Source organism: Cydia pomonella, chromosome 13 (assembly GCF_033807575.1).
Source record: "Cydia pomonella isolate Wapato2018A chromosome 13, ilCydPomo1, whole genome shotgun sequence".
In the NCBI taxonomy this organism is placed as follows: domain Eukaryota; kingdom Metazoa; phylum Arthropoda; class Insecta; order Lepidoptera; family Tortricidae; genus Cydia; species Cydia pomonella.
In genome coordinates, this window is record NC_084715.1 from 5436073 (window position 1) to 5455589 (window position 19517).

The 19517-nt window shown below is 35.0% G+C and overlaps 1 protein-coding gene across 6 annotated transcripts in view; it reads left to right on the forward strand.

The window, feature by feature from the left end:
- LOC133524027 (POU domain, class 6, transcription factor 2) overlaps window positions 1–18438 on the forward strand; it is a 239379-nt gene extending 220941 nt beyond the window's left edge. For 3 of the 6 annotated variants that reach the window (XM_061859797.1, XM_061859796.1, XM_061859799.1), the window contains 5 exons: window positions 4500–4680; window positions 7028–7081; window positions 7896–7979; window positions 13834–13970; window positions 15398–18438. In XM_061859797.1, coding sequence (XP_061715781.1) covers window positions 4500–4680; window positions 7028–7081; window positions 7896–7979; window positions 13834–13970; window positions 15398–15522 — 581 coding nt within the window. In that variant the 3' untranslated portion in view covers window positions 15523–18438. The remainder of the gene's footprint in view (window positions 1–4499; window positions 4681–7027; window positions 7082–7895; window positions 7980–13833; window positions 13971–15397) is intronic. The other 3 variants (XM_061859798.1, XM_061859800.1, XM_061859801.1) reach the window with 3 other exon arrangements.
- Window positions 18439–19517: the final 1079 nt, after the last annotated feature.

Here is a 19517-nt window from a genome sequence, read left to right on the forward strand (position 1 = left end):
TCATTTTCCCGCTAATTGACCAATAATAATTAATAATGTTTTTTCTCTTCAATAATTTAATAAATTATAATTATTATAAAGAATAAAACGATATTTAATTAAGCTTTTGGAAATATTTCATTAAATATAATGAAAGGGCATTTTTGCCAGTATTCAGCCCCCTGTGTATACCAATAGACAGCCTTTAAGTACCCAGTGTCCAGCCATCCCATTTTAATGGCTGACTTGTGGGTTCTGAGTCCCGTGATCTCAGTGCCCAGTGGTCAGCCACAGGTTGACTACTGGGTATTTGATGTATTTCAATCAAAAAAAGTCATAATAATGGAAATATTTAAAGGTGCTTGATTTAACGACTTACATTGCATTTGAAAATTAAAAATATCTTGAAACCTATGGTCAGCCTCCCTCGGCTGACTTCTGGGTTTACGACCTTTTTAAAATTACTGCCTCAAACCCAGTAGTCGGCCAGGGGAGGCTGACTATTGGATTTTGTACAAAACGCAGTTCCCAATAGGCAGCCCCTTTAAAAATGTTACTTTAATATGGATTTATATATATTTTTTGCGTTTTCCAGATAGATTAAGTATTAATTATGAGAAGCAGTGCACATTCCTTCCACAAAATATCACAATTCGGCTTCTAGCGTCTGATCAAAATATCATGTGACGCTCCAAAACAATGGCGCGTTCACATATCCCTTCATGTCAGAAGACAGCACTTCTTTGAAGTAGTATTGTGGTTCATAATAGACAATTCTTTTAAAACTTAAGTTTTTCTTCAATTCATAGTTTATCAATCTATAATATCACCTACTTTTAGCAAGAAAATCTGAAAAACTTTGATAATTACAACCAAAAATAAGCAAGAAAGGCTGACCACTGGTGCATGGCTGAGCACTGGTGCCCTTACCCTATGACTAGGTGACTCGGAGATGTATATTTAATTTAAGTCTGAGTCATAACGGCCTCTTAGCGTATATAGTCGGTAGTGGACCTGCCTAGGAAGCAGGAGGCTCAAATCCTGATAAGGGCATTTAGTTGTGTATTTACGAGTACCACATATTTGTTTCTGAGTTATGGATATTTTCTATATGTATAAGTATATATTATCACTAAAAATAAAGCCTTATTGAGCGTAATGTGGGACACGATTTCAGTAAGATTATCCTATAATTATTTAATTAGTACTAAAATATTTTTTTGCGAAATAGACTTTTTAAAGAACTTAACGCGACCAAATTGAGAATATACACAAAAATATGAAAATTAACAAAGTAGCGCCAAATAAAACTTATAATTACCTACTGGAACCTAATTTCTGCGTGTAACATATTTGACAGCTAAAAAAACTACCTCATTGTAGTGTTTAACATTTGTTTCGGGCACAGAAAAATTATGTAGAATCTAAATTTGTTTAAGTAATCAGGTCTAGCCATGAAAGGATACAATTTTATTTCTATATAAGTTTTCGTCACTCTTCAAATAGAACGATAGAAAGAATCAACATATAAACATAATACTTGAAAGGAAACTAACACGATATGAATTGACAATTTCAAGTTATGGCATTCATTATAGGTTATTATTTAGTAGGTAAATTTAAATTCAATATCGTATCTTTTGTATAATTAAAATCGATATTAATTACTAGACAAGCAAATGAAAAGCCCTCGATAATTTCTACAAAGAAAAGGTCAAACTTTTATCAAACGGCTTCCATTCTTTAAAGAAACTTGTTCAAAAGCACTTACAACAGTTACGATAATAATACGCGTTAATTATAATCGATATCGTTTTCGATTCTACATCGTAATCGTAGCTCGAGTCGAGTTGATTCGGCTCGCGTAATTTTATCCATTATGCGTTCAGACACTCCACCCGAAAATTCATTCCTGAACGAATTTGTTCTTTGCCTCTACGACTCAAGGAGCCGAAACACAAAAGTAAGCTCAACTAGTACGCACATTTAAATTGGTAAAAGTGTATGTTTCACCCTAATCACTCGAAAACTTTAATTAAGAATAATCAAGCGTTGAATATAAAATGTCGAAATAATGGCCCCGTTCGATTATTATGTCGAATTTTTCGGTTTTAAATATGCATGGAGTTGGCATGTGAATTCGGCATTAGACGCTTCTAAACGCAAATCCGATATTAGAGGATAATTTTCAAGTATTGAGGGAGAAATTTCGAATGAAACTAATAGGAAATGTATTAGAATCACGCGCTCGGTCAGTCAGAGGTAAGTAACCTTTTAATGTTGAAAGAAAGCATTTGGAATAATTGGTTTTACGCATTACTACAAAATGGCGGCCGAACGCAGACTGATAGACACGCGAAGTATAATCGCTCCTAATTAATTTACTACATGTATTAAACAATTAACACAGCGGTATCTTGATGCATTATTGTTATTGAATTTCGTCTACGCTTAGCCAATTGACTTTATCTTTGGAGTTTAATTAATGGTGAGTTGTTATCACGCAACGTCTGTAATTGACTGAAAAAGCCTTAGCAATTTCAAATTATGGTAACGAAATGCGAGATCAGTTGTTCAATGAATTCGTGATACTTTGGGTGCTCCGAATTTAAAAACGAATACATTTTAGATGGGAATGGACTTTGGAAGTTTAAGGAGTTAACAAATTCATGGGTTAGTATTCATTACGGTATGTAACTGAAGGCCATGAATAATATTTTGACAAACTGTTGTTTCTTAAATACATATGTATAAGTACAGTCTACATCGTAATCGTATACTTTTCAAATGTTATTATAACTTACTAGAATCATTTATTACCTCAATTACTAGTGGAATGACCTCTTCGAGCAAAATGCAATGTCATATAATGAGAGCTTCTTTTTACAACAGAGCAATTATCTTAGAAACTAAAAACTCCCGGTACACGGCTTTAAATAATCTTATGTACTGTAAAAACACCCGACTGACCAAAACCTCTTAACTTTGATCCAAAACTAACTTAAATATCTTCTTCTATTATTTAAATGTCGCAGTTCTGAGGCGCAATATTTTTACAAACGGCAGAAAATTCTCAGGGAAAACCAGAAATAATATTGGCCTTGATTTTTAATTACGTCATAAACTACTTTTACTCTTGCGTACCCTTGTCCTAATATTACATTACAGTAATCGCTCCCTTTTCTGCTTTTCAACCACATATCCAAATTTACGACATGTAACAAATTATGAGCACACCTATCTATCAATAAGCACTTATTACATTATCCATTCATTAAGCCCCCCTAAACTGATTACTCTCATAAGACGCATACAAACAATATCGATACAACTAAATTAGAAATCGTCTGAGCATTTTGTGCCGGTAAATGGAGGAACGATTGCCAATTTAGCAACCCTACCTTGTCTTAATTGATGCAGACTACTACTTAAACTAGCGGGGGAGATAGGGAAAGTAATTTGTCATCGGTTAGCTAAGCAAGGGACCTAGAGTGTGGCACCCCTGGAGGCGACATCGCGCTGATGTTTTGGCAATCAACAATTTTATCTTATCTGTATTTAGAGTCACACGAATCGTTGCCAGGCTGAAAAGTGGTTCCGTTACCCCCACTAAGCTCTTGAATTTCCCCCTTACAATTCTCGTTCATTCGCCATCGAAAAATGCACACCTTTTTCACAAATTAACATACGACACTGTTCTAAAGATCTGGTCTAACCCGTTATAGGCCAAATGTCTCAGAAACCAGCCTTTAACATAATCTTTTTGTATTTTTTTCTTGTACAGAATTTTTAGGGCGATTCAATGAGGCTTGATTTGAGGATTTTATTCAGTCTTGTCCGTTAAAGGGCTACGCGATGCTTTAGCTTCACAGAAATCAAAGCGCTCAAGCATACAACTCTAACATTCGTGTGTTCAGTGGCAGGAATCCGCGGTTCGTCTTTAATGACGTTAGCACGCATAATTAGGAACCACCACCATCGGCTAATTACTCCAAATTGCCCACTAAACTTGGCTATAATTTTGATGCTGCCTTAACGACTAAATGCCCCAGTTTTGCTAAGGGATTGGATGATTAGAAAGACGTTTTATTTAACAGGATAACCCTTTTATGAGTTACACTTAAGTGTTGGGGAGTACTCTAGTAAGCTACGCCGATAGAACCTTCCATCATAGACAATTCTTAATAGTTTAATTAATAAAATAAACATGTGTTTGTCTAGAATTATCTTTGTTGTCTTTTTAGGTGTTAATTTGTAATAAGTTGTAATTCAGAAAATATTTGAGTCTCCCAGCCTTTGTAACTTCAGAACTATTGCTACAGACGTAGACCCTTTAAAATCAATTAAATTTAACACTAATATTTTTCTTGAATTAAAATTCTGTTATGTAGTTGTTAAGTTCAGTTTAAAAGACATTAAACTTTAAAGACTCCTAAACCCTAAACTTTAAAGACCTCTCTCATCATGTAATTGTTTAAAAACTTCAATGAAGTTCAATAACATTTATGTTTATTTAACAGATCAACCAACAATAAGCCAGTCGTCCAGTAACGTCGTGGACGGAATCAACCTAGAAGACATTAAGGAATTCGCAAAAGCCTTCAAGTTACGGCGGCTTGGCCTAGGCCTCACCCAAACACAGGTCGGCCAGGCCTTATCCGTCACCGAAGGCCCGGCCTACAGCCAAAGCGCCATTTGCAGGTAATTTCCAATTCTATCTCCCCTTAATTAAACTGATATATCACCTTAAGACAGCCAAGTGGACGAGTGTCGAAAATAAATTGTAATCGGCAAGATAAAGTCGCACGCTTGTCAACATTTTCACAACAGGCAACCCTAAGGGACAGACAAAAAAGGTTTAAATATTCATCGCCGTTTTTTAGGGGAACGCCGTCACGCGGGCCAAGTCGCTCAGTTATCACTCCAACTTTTTAATATCGTTAATTGAAGTGATTTGTAAAACAGCATGACTTCCTTTCATTGCTTACAATTCTTTTAATTAATTACCATTCGGACGGCTTCCGGCGCGCTCACTATGACGTGGTTTACACCATTTTTTACTCCGCTTGGCACGGGTGCGTTCTAATTATTATTTTCGGCGTCTTTTTAATTTTTTGATCTATTGTCGCACTTAAATCGTCTTGTTATAAGAAATCGTTCTGTTATTGCTACGTAATCATTTCAACTTGGTTAAGTTCAAATAAATAAGACCCGGCTACATGTAAATTGAAAGTTAATTCACCTCTGAACGCTGAATTACATGCTCATAATGTTTAATTGAATCAAATCAAATCGCTCGAAACGTCGTTTTCTGCGGACAAATCGAATTTCGATGCAAAACGGAACGCAACCAGCACAGGCCGAAGGAAATTTCAATTCAGCCACCCTCAACGACCTCCTTCGTATAATAAAATCATTAATCGTTACTTCTGTTCCAGTTAATTAATTATCTTGCCGTAATTACTTTTTTCGTGTAATTAAAAGAGTAGAATTCTCCTGTCTTTGTCCCGTCGTGATTTCATTTTCCATTAATTTTTCTTTCGACTCCCTCCAATTTGCGTCGTGACGCGTTACATGGTAGTTATTACCCCTTTTGATTACACTGGCCCTATGTACCAACCTAATGAACAGAAATAACGAAATCCTTACAATAGGGTTGTTTCCAATTTTTTGATACGCTTGTATTACGTTCTATATTAATTAAAAGTTGCCCTAAAATTCAACTTTTATACTAAAAACGGCTTTAAATATGTTAAATTAATAAAATATATTTTGACAGAAGCTTTCGCGCCCAAAACGCTCTTTGAAAATTGTGTGACGTCACAGTTTACGGTTTGACACATAACTACATACACACGTAGAAGATACGAACTGTCAACTGACATTTGTCATTTGTTGTTTATCGCCTGTCAACAGTGTCAATCCGAGAGTTGTGACGTCATCAGAATCTTCAATGACGTTTCGAGTTTGGTCACGTAACGTGTGCCAAAAGATATTTTAAATTCAATATTTACAAAAATATGGTCATTACAGGTCCCCTAAAAGTAGTTTACCATGTTCTTATAATCCAAAAGAATTTATTGGGATACAATTCTGCCCTAAGATTTGTAGATGGAAACAACCCTATTGCCTTAACAAAAGCTTTTATTACACTTTTACAAGAAATACTAAAGGTTTTGTTAAATAACGCGAACTTTAAGAAAGCATATAATCGAAACTAGTTAGTCTTAGACGAGAATACTCATAGACTAGTTACTTTATTTAATTAGTTTGCTGTTCGAAAGTTTAACAAGTTACAATAATAATTACATTAGAAACGCAAATAAAGCATACAATATATCTTGCTGACGCTTTTGACAGAACAAGTCGAATGCTCTATCTTTCTTTCATCACGTGATAATCGATACAATTGTCTCCCTACTGTAACATTTACTCTTTTTTACCTTAAGTTATTTATAAGATCATGTCCCCGGCGCCTGTACGGCCGTATTTGAATGATAAACATGAATTTAAAACTTGGGCAGGTCGGAAGCGATTACACTTTCATATAGGCAGACGTTAGCCTGATAAAGAGAAGAGACGTGATTATGTTTATAATAAACATTATGCTGATGTATTCAACGTCTTCAGTATTGAGGTATTATATGTGTTCAAAAGTTCTTCAATGGATGTTTCGAGGATACTTACCAACCTTAAGTTTTTTTCCCAATCAATATTTATCCAATATTAGGACTACGCGTTTATAATATAAATAGGACGTAGTTGTGCAAACGGGGAACAGCCCCACGAAAAAAAATCGTACCATAGTGTCAAAATACGAAGTAAAAAGTTTGATGGAGATTTTGGTTCCCTTTCGCAGAATTACGTTAAATTTTTAGGGCTATTGATGTAGTCCGACAATGGAACATATTTTAGAAGCATCAATATTTTGTCAGGAGAACAAGCGTGCGGTTTTACTCTTGTCACATCATAAACTGTTGTTTCCCAGCTCTGGGAGATGTTTCACTGGATATGACAAATCTAACATAATATTTGTTACCGTCCCCAGTGCCCTGGCTTCGCAGATGCTAGCAGCTCAGCTGTCGTCACAGCAACAAAACATGTATGTGTTTTGTTTTTTACCCCTACACTCGTATCTCCAAAATCATCCTCATCAGAACTTTATTATCATTACGCTTACTTCCCGATGTTTGGTGTAGATAATTTCGGAGATACTTACTTACATGCATTAAGCACGCTTCGAGTACGGACCAGTCCACATGTAGAATGTCTTAAAATCAAAATGTTTCAACGCTGTTTAATGTAATCTTATCTCGATCGTCGATCCGTGCATTCGTGAATGTATGCCGCATATAATTATATGTAATTACCGGTCTCGTTTGGACGTTTTTCTTTTTCCTTTTCACACGTACAGTATTTGCATACGAGTAATTACAGAAAGGCGCCATGCATCATACGCCCGACTCTTTCATTTTGATGTTAAGACAAACGCGTTGTACATTAGGAACTGGCTACCAGACCATGTCGGCCCGATTCCTACATGACTAATAGCTATGAAAAATTTAACACTTCTATTATAGTTCATCTCATCAGTTCTAATCTAGCATGATGTATTATTTCATTACTCTTATTTTTTTTAATATTCATTTTGCGCAATTCAAAGCCAGGGCATTGGCATACGTTACCTTTCGTTTCTAATTGAATTCGTTGTTTTATTGTTGCCGAGTTCTGTATTAATCAAACTGATTACCCCGGGCCCAAATTGGCTATTGTCTTTTGTTTCTCTCTATACTAGTTAACGATGTCAATGTCCTATTCGCGATGTTAGTTAGAGGTAGTCCTGGAGTCGCTTTCCGCCATTAGTTTTCCGTGCGGGTTCGAGTAAAAATCTAACATTAAATTTATGTTCGATACAGATTTGAGAAATTGGATATAACACCAAAAAGTGCGCAGAAAATCAAACCGGTGCTCGAACGTTGGATGAAGGAAGCTGAAGAGAGGTAAATATTGTTTGAGATAAATGGTGTGCCGTGAACGTGATATTTGGCCCGTAACGCTTAGCAAATTGTGAAAGACATTTCTCAAATCTGGACTAACTACCGCTTTACCGGCTAGGCTTCTTTTCGTTCTTACTAATAAGTTTTGTTTTTGTTTTACTAACCGAAATTAGGAACATAGTATAAGCCATTAAGTACTCAAAGAGAACAGCTAGATGTTTGGTTATTAAATGTACATTATAGGTTGAGTTTTCAATGACTGGTGTTAGGCAGTAGCTACTTATATTTATGTTTCTGATTTCGGCGACTTTGTTGTAAGATGAGTTTCAACTTTAAGTCTATCAGTATAAAGTTGATTTTCACTTTGCGATTTGGAATGGTCCTTATGAATATTAAGCATTAATGGAAATCAATATAAATATGTTTACTTCATTATCGTTTGTGTTTATATTTTTGACTATTCAATTTTGTAGCTGTAGTTATTTCAGCACTTTTCTTGCTTTTTGCACGTAATCTAAACATATAAATATCTCATATTATATAAGTATCAGTTGTTCTTGTTTTGCTAATTACTACATTATGACCTGAAACCTCACGAACTCCCATGGCTCCAAAAACTGGATCGACAATAACAATCAATTTAATTTTATTATTGAAATTACTCGAAAATTTCTCGATAATATACAGAGACCTTCGCTTCACTCTGGCAGTAAAATTATGAATGCAGAATGAACTAATCGTTTCAACATTTTAATTTTGAAAGTCAAATATATCAAGAATCCAAACCGTCCTTTGTTTTTGGCCATTACGAGTTATACTCATGGGTAAAATACAGATCCTTCATTTTTTTATCGACTTTTTTTAAGTCTTCGTTGTCACCTTTCATATTTCCTTTCTATCAAGATTCAAAATGTTAAACTTAAGTAGTGATTGTACAGTCAGCGTCAAATACTTTGTAGCAACCAAAGTAGCCAAATAGTTCGGTACACCATATATTTAGTATGGTGTACCGAACTATTTGGCCACTTTGACTGCTACAAAGTATTTGACGCTGACTGTACACGGTGTTTTTTTTAACTCCGTTGACTTCGAGGTATGGTTAAGTACATTTAAGGAAACTGAAAACCACCAAACAATTGAAAAGTGTCACATTTCAAATATCGATCGTCCAATATGTTACTTATACTAAACACTAGTCAATTTGTAAACCAGGCCCTAAGGCAAGTGTACACGCTCGTAGGGGTTCTAACAGATATAAATAAATCATTGATTATCCCCAAAGTGGAGTTTATTAGAGTACCGGTTTCTTTGAGAAAGATGCACCCTTGAAATTAATGGACTTTAAAAAACAGTGTATAAAATAATTGGTACATCAAGACAAAACAATAAAATCGTTTACTGGCACTTCAAACGTGATCAAACTACGAATCCTCAATTCAGTAAAAAGTCAGACACAAACACAACTCAGCCTTCCTGCCAGAGCCTTCGCCATTTTTTATTTCTTCAGCAACTTAACATTTATCCATTAAAATGCATTATCCCCATCCAACGGGACAGGTTTACATTGCAAATCTTGCGATGAATTCACAATCGTCCGTCGCTTGGTGGTAATTTTTAACGAGAGACACCTTTAACGATCCTTGACTTAATATTGGGTTGGCTCATTATTTTTAAGAATCTATTGTTGATGGATAACGATGGAAACGGGAGGCAAAAACTATTCGAATGTCTCTGTCATACATAAGACAAGTACTGTCGTTTTAAAATCCCTCTTCGATACGGAGTGAAACATGTCGAGCGTTTTCGACTTAAAATGAGTAACCCGTTTTTAACATTTAATATAAATAAATATTATAGGACATTATTACACAAATTGGATAAGTTCGACAGTAAGCTCAATAAAGCTAAGGTTAAGGGTACTTAGACAACGATATATATATAATATATAAATATTTATAAATACTTAAATACATAGAAAACATCAATGACTCAGGAACAAATATCCATGCTCATCACACGAATAAATGCCCTTACCAGGATTTGAACTCGGGACCATCGGCTTCATAGGCAGGGTCACCCACTAGGCCAGACAGGTCGTCAAAATATTACTGCCGTGTTCCCGATTTCATTTTAATTTATTTGCGGGTCCTTCAGTACCTCCAAACAGTAGTTAGAAAGGTCTTTTTAGAAACATTTTCGCAGATTTATGATATAAATCTATCAAAAATATTCAAAATATGTTTTGCCGGCACTTTCCCAGCTCGAAGCATTCTCTTTATCATCAGCTCCTGTACCATGTAAAGCACATAAATATGTAAAACGAAACGTTTTAGTTTAATATGGCAACCCCGCAGCTGCCCAGCTCGGGCCGCTTTCTCGGTTTACTATGTGACCTGTAAGTACCTTGTATTGAGGAATTGCAATAATAAACATTTATTCATGTCTTTGAACCTATAATTTCATTGAACATGAAAATGGTCCTTCGAACCGGATACCCACAACTTGTAACCTCCTAAAAAATATTGAAAAAATGCACTCTAATGCGTTGATCATAAAGGCGTGTTCAGATATTTCTGAGCAATTCAGCCGCTCCGTATATCAAATTGTAACTGTAATTAATTAAACTGTAAGAAAAACTGAAAGGGGCCCACTGATTACCAGTTTACCGGACGATATCGGCCTGTCAGTTATTCGCGATTTCATTCAGCTTTTGCGAATTGCTTAATGTACAAAAGGCGAACGTAATGCCATGATGCATTCTCTACCAGTCAATCTTACAATAAAATATTTTTAGAACTATTTACGTTTACTAAATGCAGTATCCATATTCGTGCACACTTTTCTTGTCAAACAAGTAACGCTCGCGTGTAGACAACGATAGTCACTTGTTATTTTTATTTCCTTTTATTATAACATTCTTATGTTACCTAACTATAAAAACTACATATCACGGTCAAATTGAAAGAAAGAAAACAAAAACAACACGGTTTCATTAGTTCCGTAAAATAATTCAAGTTTCACGAGGCTTTACCTAAAAAGCCTGAAAATCTAGGCCAAGATCCAATCTCTTTGAGAGAATGGAGAAGAACGCTCATGAGATATAAAAATAAACTTCCAAGGAGAAATTAAGACCACAGTTTCTATAATAATATACTGTAAAATAATTGGACGTTGAATTGATACCGTTTCTCTCCTCTCTCTGGTACGGTACAGTTTATTAAAAAAAAAAGTTTTGGACAATTTCAACACGTCGAACCTGTCCGCGAAGAACTTATGTCTCTTATAATTTATTCTAAGTGATAATAACAGCGATACCTATTAAATTTTATCGGTTAGGATAAATTTAACATTTGTCTAGAGATTTTATTATCTTTTTTTTCTTAACCGATTTGAGTGTCCCACTGCTGGGCAAACTCAGGGCAAAGGCTCTTCCTTAATTTCCACGACTCCCGATTTCGTGTTTCCTACGACCAGTTATCAAGGAAGCTGTCCAGGTCATCCCGCCAGCTCCGCCTGGGCCCGTGTGCCTGCCTGTAACCGGCCCAATCCCATTTGAGCCTAGCGGTTTTTTTTAGCCTACGTCAACAATGAGAGTTTTCGTCAACGTGGTGTTTCTTACGCGATCGGTTCTTTGAACTCCTAAAATGCTGCGCTCCATAGCGCGTTGGCAAACCTTCAGTTTGGACTTCTGAATCTCCGTGAGTGATCAGGTTTGAGGACCGTAGGTTAGGACAGGCAAAATACACATGTCAACGAGTTTGCGCTTCAGTTTCCCTTCATTAGCTCTTTCATGGACCAGTAGCTCTTCCAGGCATTTTGAACACGGCGCTCAATTTCCGTGTCTTGCCTATTAGTGAAAGAGACTAGCTGGCCCATGTAGATTTTATGGAAATATCTACTTATTTTATTAAATATTTTGACTGTTGTTTTGTAAGTAGTCACAAATTTATATAACTTATAAATTGAAATGGACAAGCCTTCGGATACCTTTAGATTCGTATGGAAAAGCAAGTACGGACGCACGCACGTTTTCTCAAACTTGCAAATCTTGCAATGAAATGTTGACATGACTTCAAATTAGGTCCGGAAATACTATGTAATAAATAATACTATGCCTGTAAAGTAACCTTCTTTCTTAATCTATTAAATTAAATAAAAGGTAAAATACAACCGCTATAAATTGTATACATGCACTGCATTTTTATACTGTATGATCAGATTGTAGCGTTAACCCCTTACTTCATGTCGTAAACAAAAGTATTATATCTGTTTAAAAATAAACTTTAATAGCTATCAATAGAATTGAATATTATAACTGCCATATAGGGCTGCGCATGCGGTAAGAGGTTAAATAGATAAAAATATAAGCAACATATAGACTACCTAGCTTGCATATTATAGGAGCTTCGTCTGCCAACAAACCACTCTGTGGTTTGGCAGAAGTATATTGTAAATATTTATAAGGCATGAAATGTGAATAAACGTTTATTTATTTATTTATTTATTGTTTTTAAAACGTCAAATTGTGACACAACGTCTTGGCATTCAACCATAAAATATTAGATTCGTTATTTGTTTTTAGCTGTGTAAACCTACGAATAAAACAAATTGACTATTTTTTTTATTTCATCACAAATTTGAGAAAAAGCACTGTACAAATCTCGGTGAGAAACGGCGTTGCCATCTGCTTATCCCTATCCGGGTCTATCTACTTGGCCTACAACCCTTCGTTTCCCGGCCTCTATAGTAATGTTACGAGTATATTACTGTTCATTTGGCCCACCTTCTATACTTACATACATAGCTATACAGAGCTGATGATAGATAATTTTCCGAATCGAGAATCATAAGGAACGAATGGTAATAATGAACCTTGGTCTGGTTTCATAATGCCCCGCTATTTGAATGCTGCTACATAAATAATGAGATGTCTATTAAGTAGTAAGGTGAAGGATTGTATGAATTCTTTATGGATGTAATAGACGGTTTATTATATTGAATTAAATGGGAATTTCTTTCTTGTCAGTTATTGTGGTGATTGGTTGATATTTAATATTAACTGCATGTTTTGTAGCACGCATGTCATTCTACTTAAATTAGCTAATTGTAAGTATAGTGTTGTGTGTGTGTATAGGTGTTATTATAATAAATAGGATTAAGTATATGCAAATCATTAGAGAGGGGCCCAAAAATAAGTTAATAAGTGTTATTACTGCGGCATATTTTTGATAAAGTTTAACAATCGTTTGTATTTTTGTAACAAAAGTTAAACGAGAATATTTGGAAGATAATAGGTTTTGTTTTAATTGAATGATTTTATTTTTAATTATCAAGGACATTTTGTTAAAGACGTGTAATTAAGAAACGTATTCCTTTAAAAATTTTGGTTGACGTATTTTGGGGCCACTCGGTGTGTTTAAAAAAGTCTGTGACTGTTACCCATGCCCTCTAGTAGGGCTATGATCTATGGGAGATACTTACAATACATTTGTCAGCAAAATGTTTTAGATCATCGCGATAATGGGAACAATTATTTAAATACATCCTAAGTAAATGCGGTGGTTTAACATATTCAAATATAGTATATGTATGTTACATATGTTACTTGCTTAGTGCCACTATGTAACGGCACTTAGTCAAATTTTTACCGATGGCTTAATCCAACCACCTAGTAGCTGACTATGATTTGATAGAACAAGTCAGCAAAACTAAGTTCATTCATTAATATTAACGTACCTTGGAGTGCGGGAGATATTTATGCTTTGATAACCATAACAAAAAGTGGGTATCCTTGATACAAATGTTGCATACTCCATATTTTGGATTCCAACTAAACTATTATGTATGACAATTTCAGGTATGCAACTGGGCAGAACCATCTGACAGACTTCATCGGTATGGAGCCAAGCAAGAAGCGTAAGCGGCGGACTTCGTTCACACCGCAAGCTTTGGAGCTGCTCAACGCGCACTTTGAGAGGAACACGCATCCGTCTGGTACGTTCATTACATTCGAGCTAAACCCCGTTTCAGCCCTGTATAAAGATAGCAAATGAGCAAAGTTGGCTTCTGCTCTCTCTAATGTGACGGACGACGCTCTTGGAGAATCACGGACTAAATACATGCAACATTGCATAACAATCTGATTGACTTCTTCGGTGTGGAGCCAAACAAGAAGCGTTATCGGCGGTCTTTGTTCACACCGCAAGCTTTGGAGCTGCTGAACGTGCACTTTGAGAGGAATACACATCCGTGTGGTAGGTTATTTTTCATTCATAGGTGCATTTTCCTGACTATGTTCTCCAAGGAAGCAGAATTTTGCTCCTTCTACGATGATGTGTAGCCCTAAGTGACCCACAGACGGACGTAAGCAGGATGGGTAGGTATAATAATCTGGCTGACTTGCGAGCCAAGCCGAGCTTCGGAGCTACTGATAGCGCATTTTCAGAGGAACACGCATACATCTGGTAATTTTTTATTTTTTTTACTTTTCACCTATTTACGTGTAAAATCGGATTTGCTCCCTCTAACGTGACAGGCGCTGTCCTGAAAGGGCCACAGATCGAACTTAAGCAAATGGACTGAACTATCTCACCAACTTCATCGGCTTGGAGTCTGACTGACTTGGGAGTGATCGGGTTATTCCCACTAGTTACCATCAACTCGGATTGGTGGTAACTACTGGGATTTTCTTCCCAGTAGTTACCACTGGTAAAAGATGGGATTTTTTTTTGCCTTTTAACTGAGGGGGAGACGAGCAGATATAAGAGGAATTAACTATTGGCTGGTATCCACATGTCTTCTCCGCGCCGCTGGATTACAACCAATAAAAAAAACGCATTTAGCCGATTTCCAAGACCAAAATGATTCCATAGAACTCCGTGAACAAAGTTTTGTACGGAGCTCTAAAAAACCGTTTGTTTGATTCCTGCAACGTCATGAACAAGTCGACGTTTACGCCGCAAGCTTTTGAACACGCACTTCGAGACGAGAGGAACATGCATATATCAGTCCGGTCTGGTGCAAGTTTTATTCTAAAATAAACCCGCTTTGGACCTACGCTATTTCTTAGCCCCTGTTTATCGTGTATCCTGATTTTCCCCGAGTCTCCCAAATCTCAAACAGAAATATACCTAAATAATAGGTACACACCTTGTAACTATATTTTACGTACCTGTAGTAGCGAATCGTTTTGCAGCATACCACTACAGAAACAACTGAATTTAAATCTGTGGTTACGAAAATCTAAGTTTATTCGGTTAGAATTAAAAGGCATACTTAATATAATCAGATCTGAATTCAGTTATGTCTACGGTGGCGTTAAGAAATGCCGGCTCTAGAAAATGATATAATTGATATATGATTCAGAACCCATGAAGGAAGGAAGACGTTTTAATTTGTCTCATTTTCACTTTTTATTTCAGGTACAGAAATAACCGGCCTGGCACACCAACTGGGCTACGAACGCGAAGTCATTAGAATATGGTTCTGCAATAAACGCCAAGCTCTCAAAAACACCGTCAGAATGATGTCGAAAGGAATGGTCTAAATCTAATTACAACACCCATTTTAAGATCTACTCACGGTGCGTCCAAACCGAGCTAATTTTTCCCGCCAAAGCCAATTTAAACACCTGTTATTATAATATATTGTGTGTCTGAAACGCAACTCCTTGTTACGATTGACTCACCGGCAGCCAAGAATAAGACAGTTTTAATAATTAGTTCAGTGTGGACGTACTATAACTGACTGGAAAACGACATAGACTACCGTAAAATTTTTGAGTTACAACTTGTAACATGGCGCGATTAGTCCATTTCCATGAACCACAGATGCTAGAGAACTTAGTGATGGGATACAGATTATCGATGATTTTGTTACAATTTTACTGCGTTTCGTTTTTGATTTGTTTAAAAAAGTACATTATGGTGACAGACATGTTGCATTTATATAAACGACATATTTTTCCTTACTCTGATTTAAACTAAAGACAGCTTATAAGATGAGAAGAGTTTTCTTACTCAGTTGTTTCATTACACAACGTCATTCCAACCCACCTATACTATGTTCCTTTACTAGATATTCTAAACTGTCCTAAATCTTTATTAAAACAAAATAGATTTCTAGAAATAATAATTTTACCGCACCATCTTACATTTCAAACAAAAAAATGTTTGTACGAAAACTCACAGGAATTTCGCTCTTAATATAAAAATTCAATACGGATAAGATTTTTGATAAAATGTAAAATTAAAAGAAATTTCGACTGAAATATTTGTCTCGGCGTAGTTTTAACCGTAAATGGAGTATTGTAGAATAGGCATAGGTGTCTAGTACAAAATCATTACCTAATATCGGGTTCCTGATAAAGCCATTTTTTGCTAAATTATACAAAGCTTGCGTACTAGAACTATGAGGATGCAATCGGGTGCATGTCCCTAAATCCAGTAAAAAAATGTTCTGTAAGCGCTTGAACTTCTCACGTGCGTCTTAATTTGATGTTCAAGAACAGGGCAGCAGTTTTATGTAGCAAAATATTGCATTTTGTAAATAAGTACAATATTAAATTCACGATACTTGATAAAGTAGATGATAAATTAATTTATTGAAATACTCTGAGTTGTTCCGTTCTACTTAGCGAATGTTGCACTTTACAAGTTTTAGTAATAATCGATATTATGAAAGTACGTAGATTTAAATAATTATGTCGTCTGTCTTAGTGGCCTACTCAGATTTTTTTATCTAGTAGGTTTTTGTTGATAGATAGGATATAAAACGATATGTAAGTACATTGTAGTTAATAAATACGTCAGCGTAAATGTAAATATCGTTTGTGTTTTTGTTTCGTATAGTGTATTATTAATTTTAAGTTAAAGAGTAATTTAGCTTTGAACGATAATTTGTATGAATTGACAAGTTGGATTTTTGTGGCCACATTAACAATTGATTGTTTCACATATTAAAATATTTTAATTGATCACTTTATCGTGCATGTTTCATTATAAATACACGTAACAGGGGGTCTCTCAATATCTATATGTTATGTGCATATTATTTTGGGTAGATATTATTTACAAAAAAAACTATAAAATTGCCTCGCATTTGGAAATGTAGATTTTGAAGTACATTATTATATTCAAAGATTTTCAAAAAATGGTCGTTATTACAATGTTTTATAAGTGTTTTGTGCCCGAAAAGTATGCACAAATGATTATAGTCTGGTCAAGCTTTTCATTTTGGTAACTTGCGACTCTTTTTAATCGACTCCATAATTAGATAAAAATAACATAAACTGCGGTTACTATTTGAGGTATTTCAAAATTCTAGTGATTTAATTAGTATACAATCCTTGATAAAATGGGGTTACTATATAAAGTATACGTACAGAAAACTGTTACCATCTCATAAAGCCATATACTTACAGATTAGTTTATGTTTTAGTGACATCTTAATTTGGTCCATAAGGATAATTTTCAAGAAAAATCGTATTACTTAGAGTGGCAAGTGTAAATAATTTAGTTAGAAAGTTTTCAACTAAGACCTACTGTTAATTGTATTACCGATAGAATAAGATGTAATTTAACGTATGTTAATGACCAATGAAAACCAACTTGTGATCATTAATATTTGTACTGTTACCTACTACTTTAAACAAGAGTCGTTAAAAAATAATATTATAATAAAATTGAACATATTTTTCGGCTGTTGAAAAATTGTAAATACAATATTAAGGATAATAAAAACTATTTGGATTAATATTTAGGAACAAAGGGAAAAATATTATCAAAATTTATATTTTCAAAAATTATTACAAGTGCAAAAAGTGTATTTAAAAAGGGATGTTTGGCCATAATCAAAATTTTACATGGAACGGATTTTTTATCGACTTTAGCACAACACTCCACACACACAAGCAGTAAGGTACACAGTGACTCAAAATTGTGCGGTGCGACTTTGAACCTTATCTACTTAAGCCGGAATCAGGTTTTTCGTCACCACAAATAATATAATACAATGCTCTAGATGACTTTAGTAGTAATTTAAATACCTAATCGGAAAACAGTTTAGTAAACGTGCTAACGAAGAAAGTAGATGTACAACGCAACGAAAAGCCTGATTCCCATCAAACATTAGTGTAATAGAGAAGGCATTTAGGATGCTAAGTACAAAGGATAATTTAACTATTAAACTGCTAGTCCCGTTATGAATAAAATAATTAAATCTTAATTGTTACTGGGCAAATTCGCATCGCACCGGTTTTCATAATTCGCATGTAACTTGTAAACAATATAATAGTCTAAATACATAAAATCTACACATAACTCAGCTGTAACACATATTCAAACCAAACTGTAACAATATGTAATAGTGTATTAATTTTTTCTTCCTGTAATGGTACCGAACGAATGACTATGGCTGCTGGTTTATGAAGAAAAGCAGAATAAAGGCAGATAACTGTTTGAAATATTTGTTTTATTATTTTCCTCTCTCATCTCAACTGTAACGGACAGAAAGTTGCCACTCTAGCGAAAAACAGGCATTATACACATTCATATTTAATAAGTAGGTACTGACCATAATATACTTAGTTCGTGTCATCCACGATGACGAGAAAACTTGTCAAAACCTACCTTTAATAACATGAGTCAAGGCACACGTCTTCGTGAATGACACGATCTATGCACCGGGTAGACGTGTGCAGTTTGATTTGACGTTTGACGAAGTTAAACTATAACTCATTCTCGATAAAATTATGACGTAAGACTGTACCGGTATGTAATTTTCATTCAAATATTATAGTCCTTTACAATAAAATTAACTTAATTATTATTCAATGTAATTTTAATTATTATATACAGTTGGAATAAGAATAAATCAAAGAGGTTTGCAAACACGCAGTGAAGGAACTAACATTCTTAATTAATACCTATACGTCTTAAGTAAACTTCACATTTATTATTATGAATTATGATTATTATGAATTAGAACGTTGGTGATGAATTGCTTGTTATCGATATCGATAACACTTGAGTCAATATTTAATTGGAAACTTACGTTGATGCCGATTTTTGCGGTAGGCCCCCAGGTTCGTTTCCATGTTTGGTCCAGTGAAATGTTATACCTCGTATACCTCAATGTAATTTGTTTGAAAGTGTGTGTGTGAAGGCTTTCAAGTTTCAATAAAAAGATCACGCTTATTTTTATAGATAACTGAATTTCCGACACTTATCCTAACATGCTTTATTAGTTAATTAACAGTAATTAGCTGGAATAATCATAATAATAATAAAAATTATTACCCCCATAACGGCATGAATGGTTGCTTCCTATTATAGGCAATACGCCAACTGTTCATTATATAATGGATAATATTTTCACGTAATGGACCTTCGCCTGAAAAGGTAGAAAGAAACCTTGTTACACCGATATTAATAGGTATGCATAACATTACCGGTTATTATTTAAGGGATATTCATCCTGTGTGGGTACTACTTTAACAACCATTTGTGATTATTTTACTTAGTTACTTAACAAACACTTACA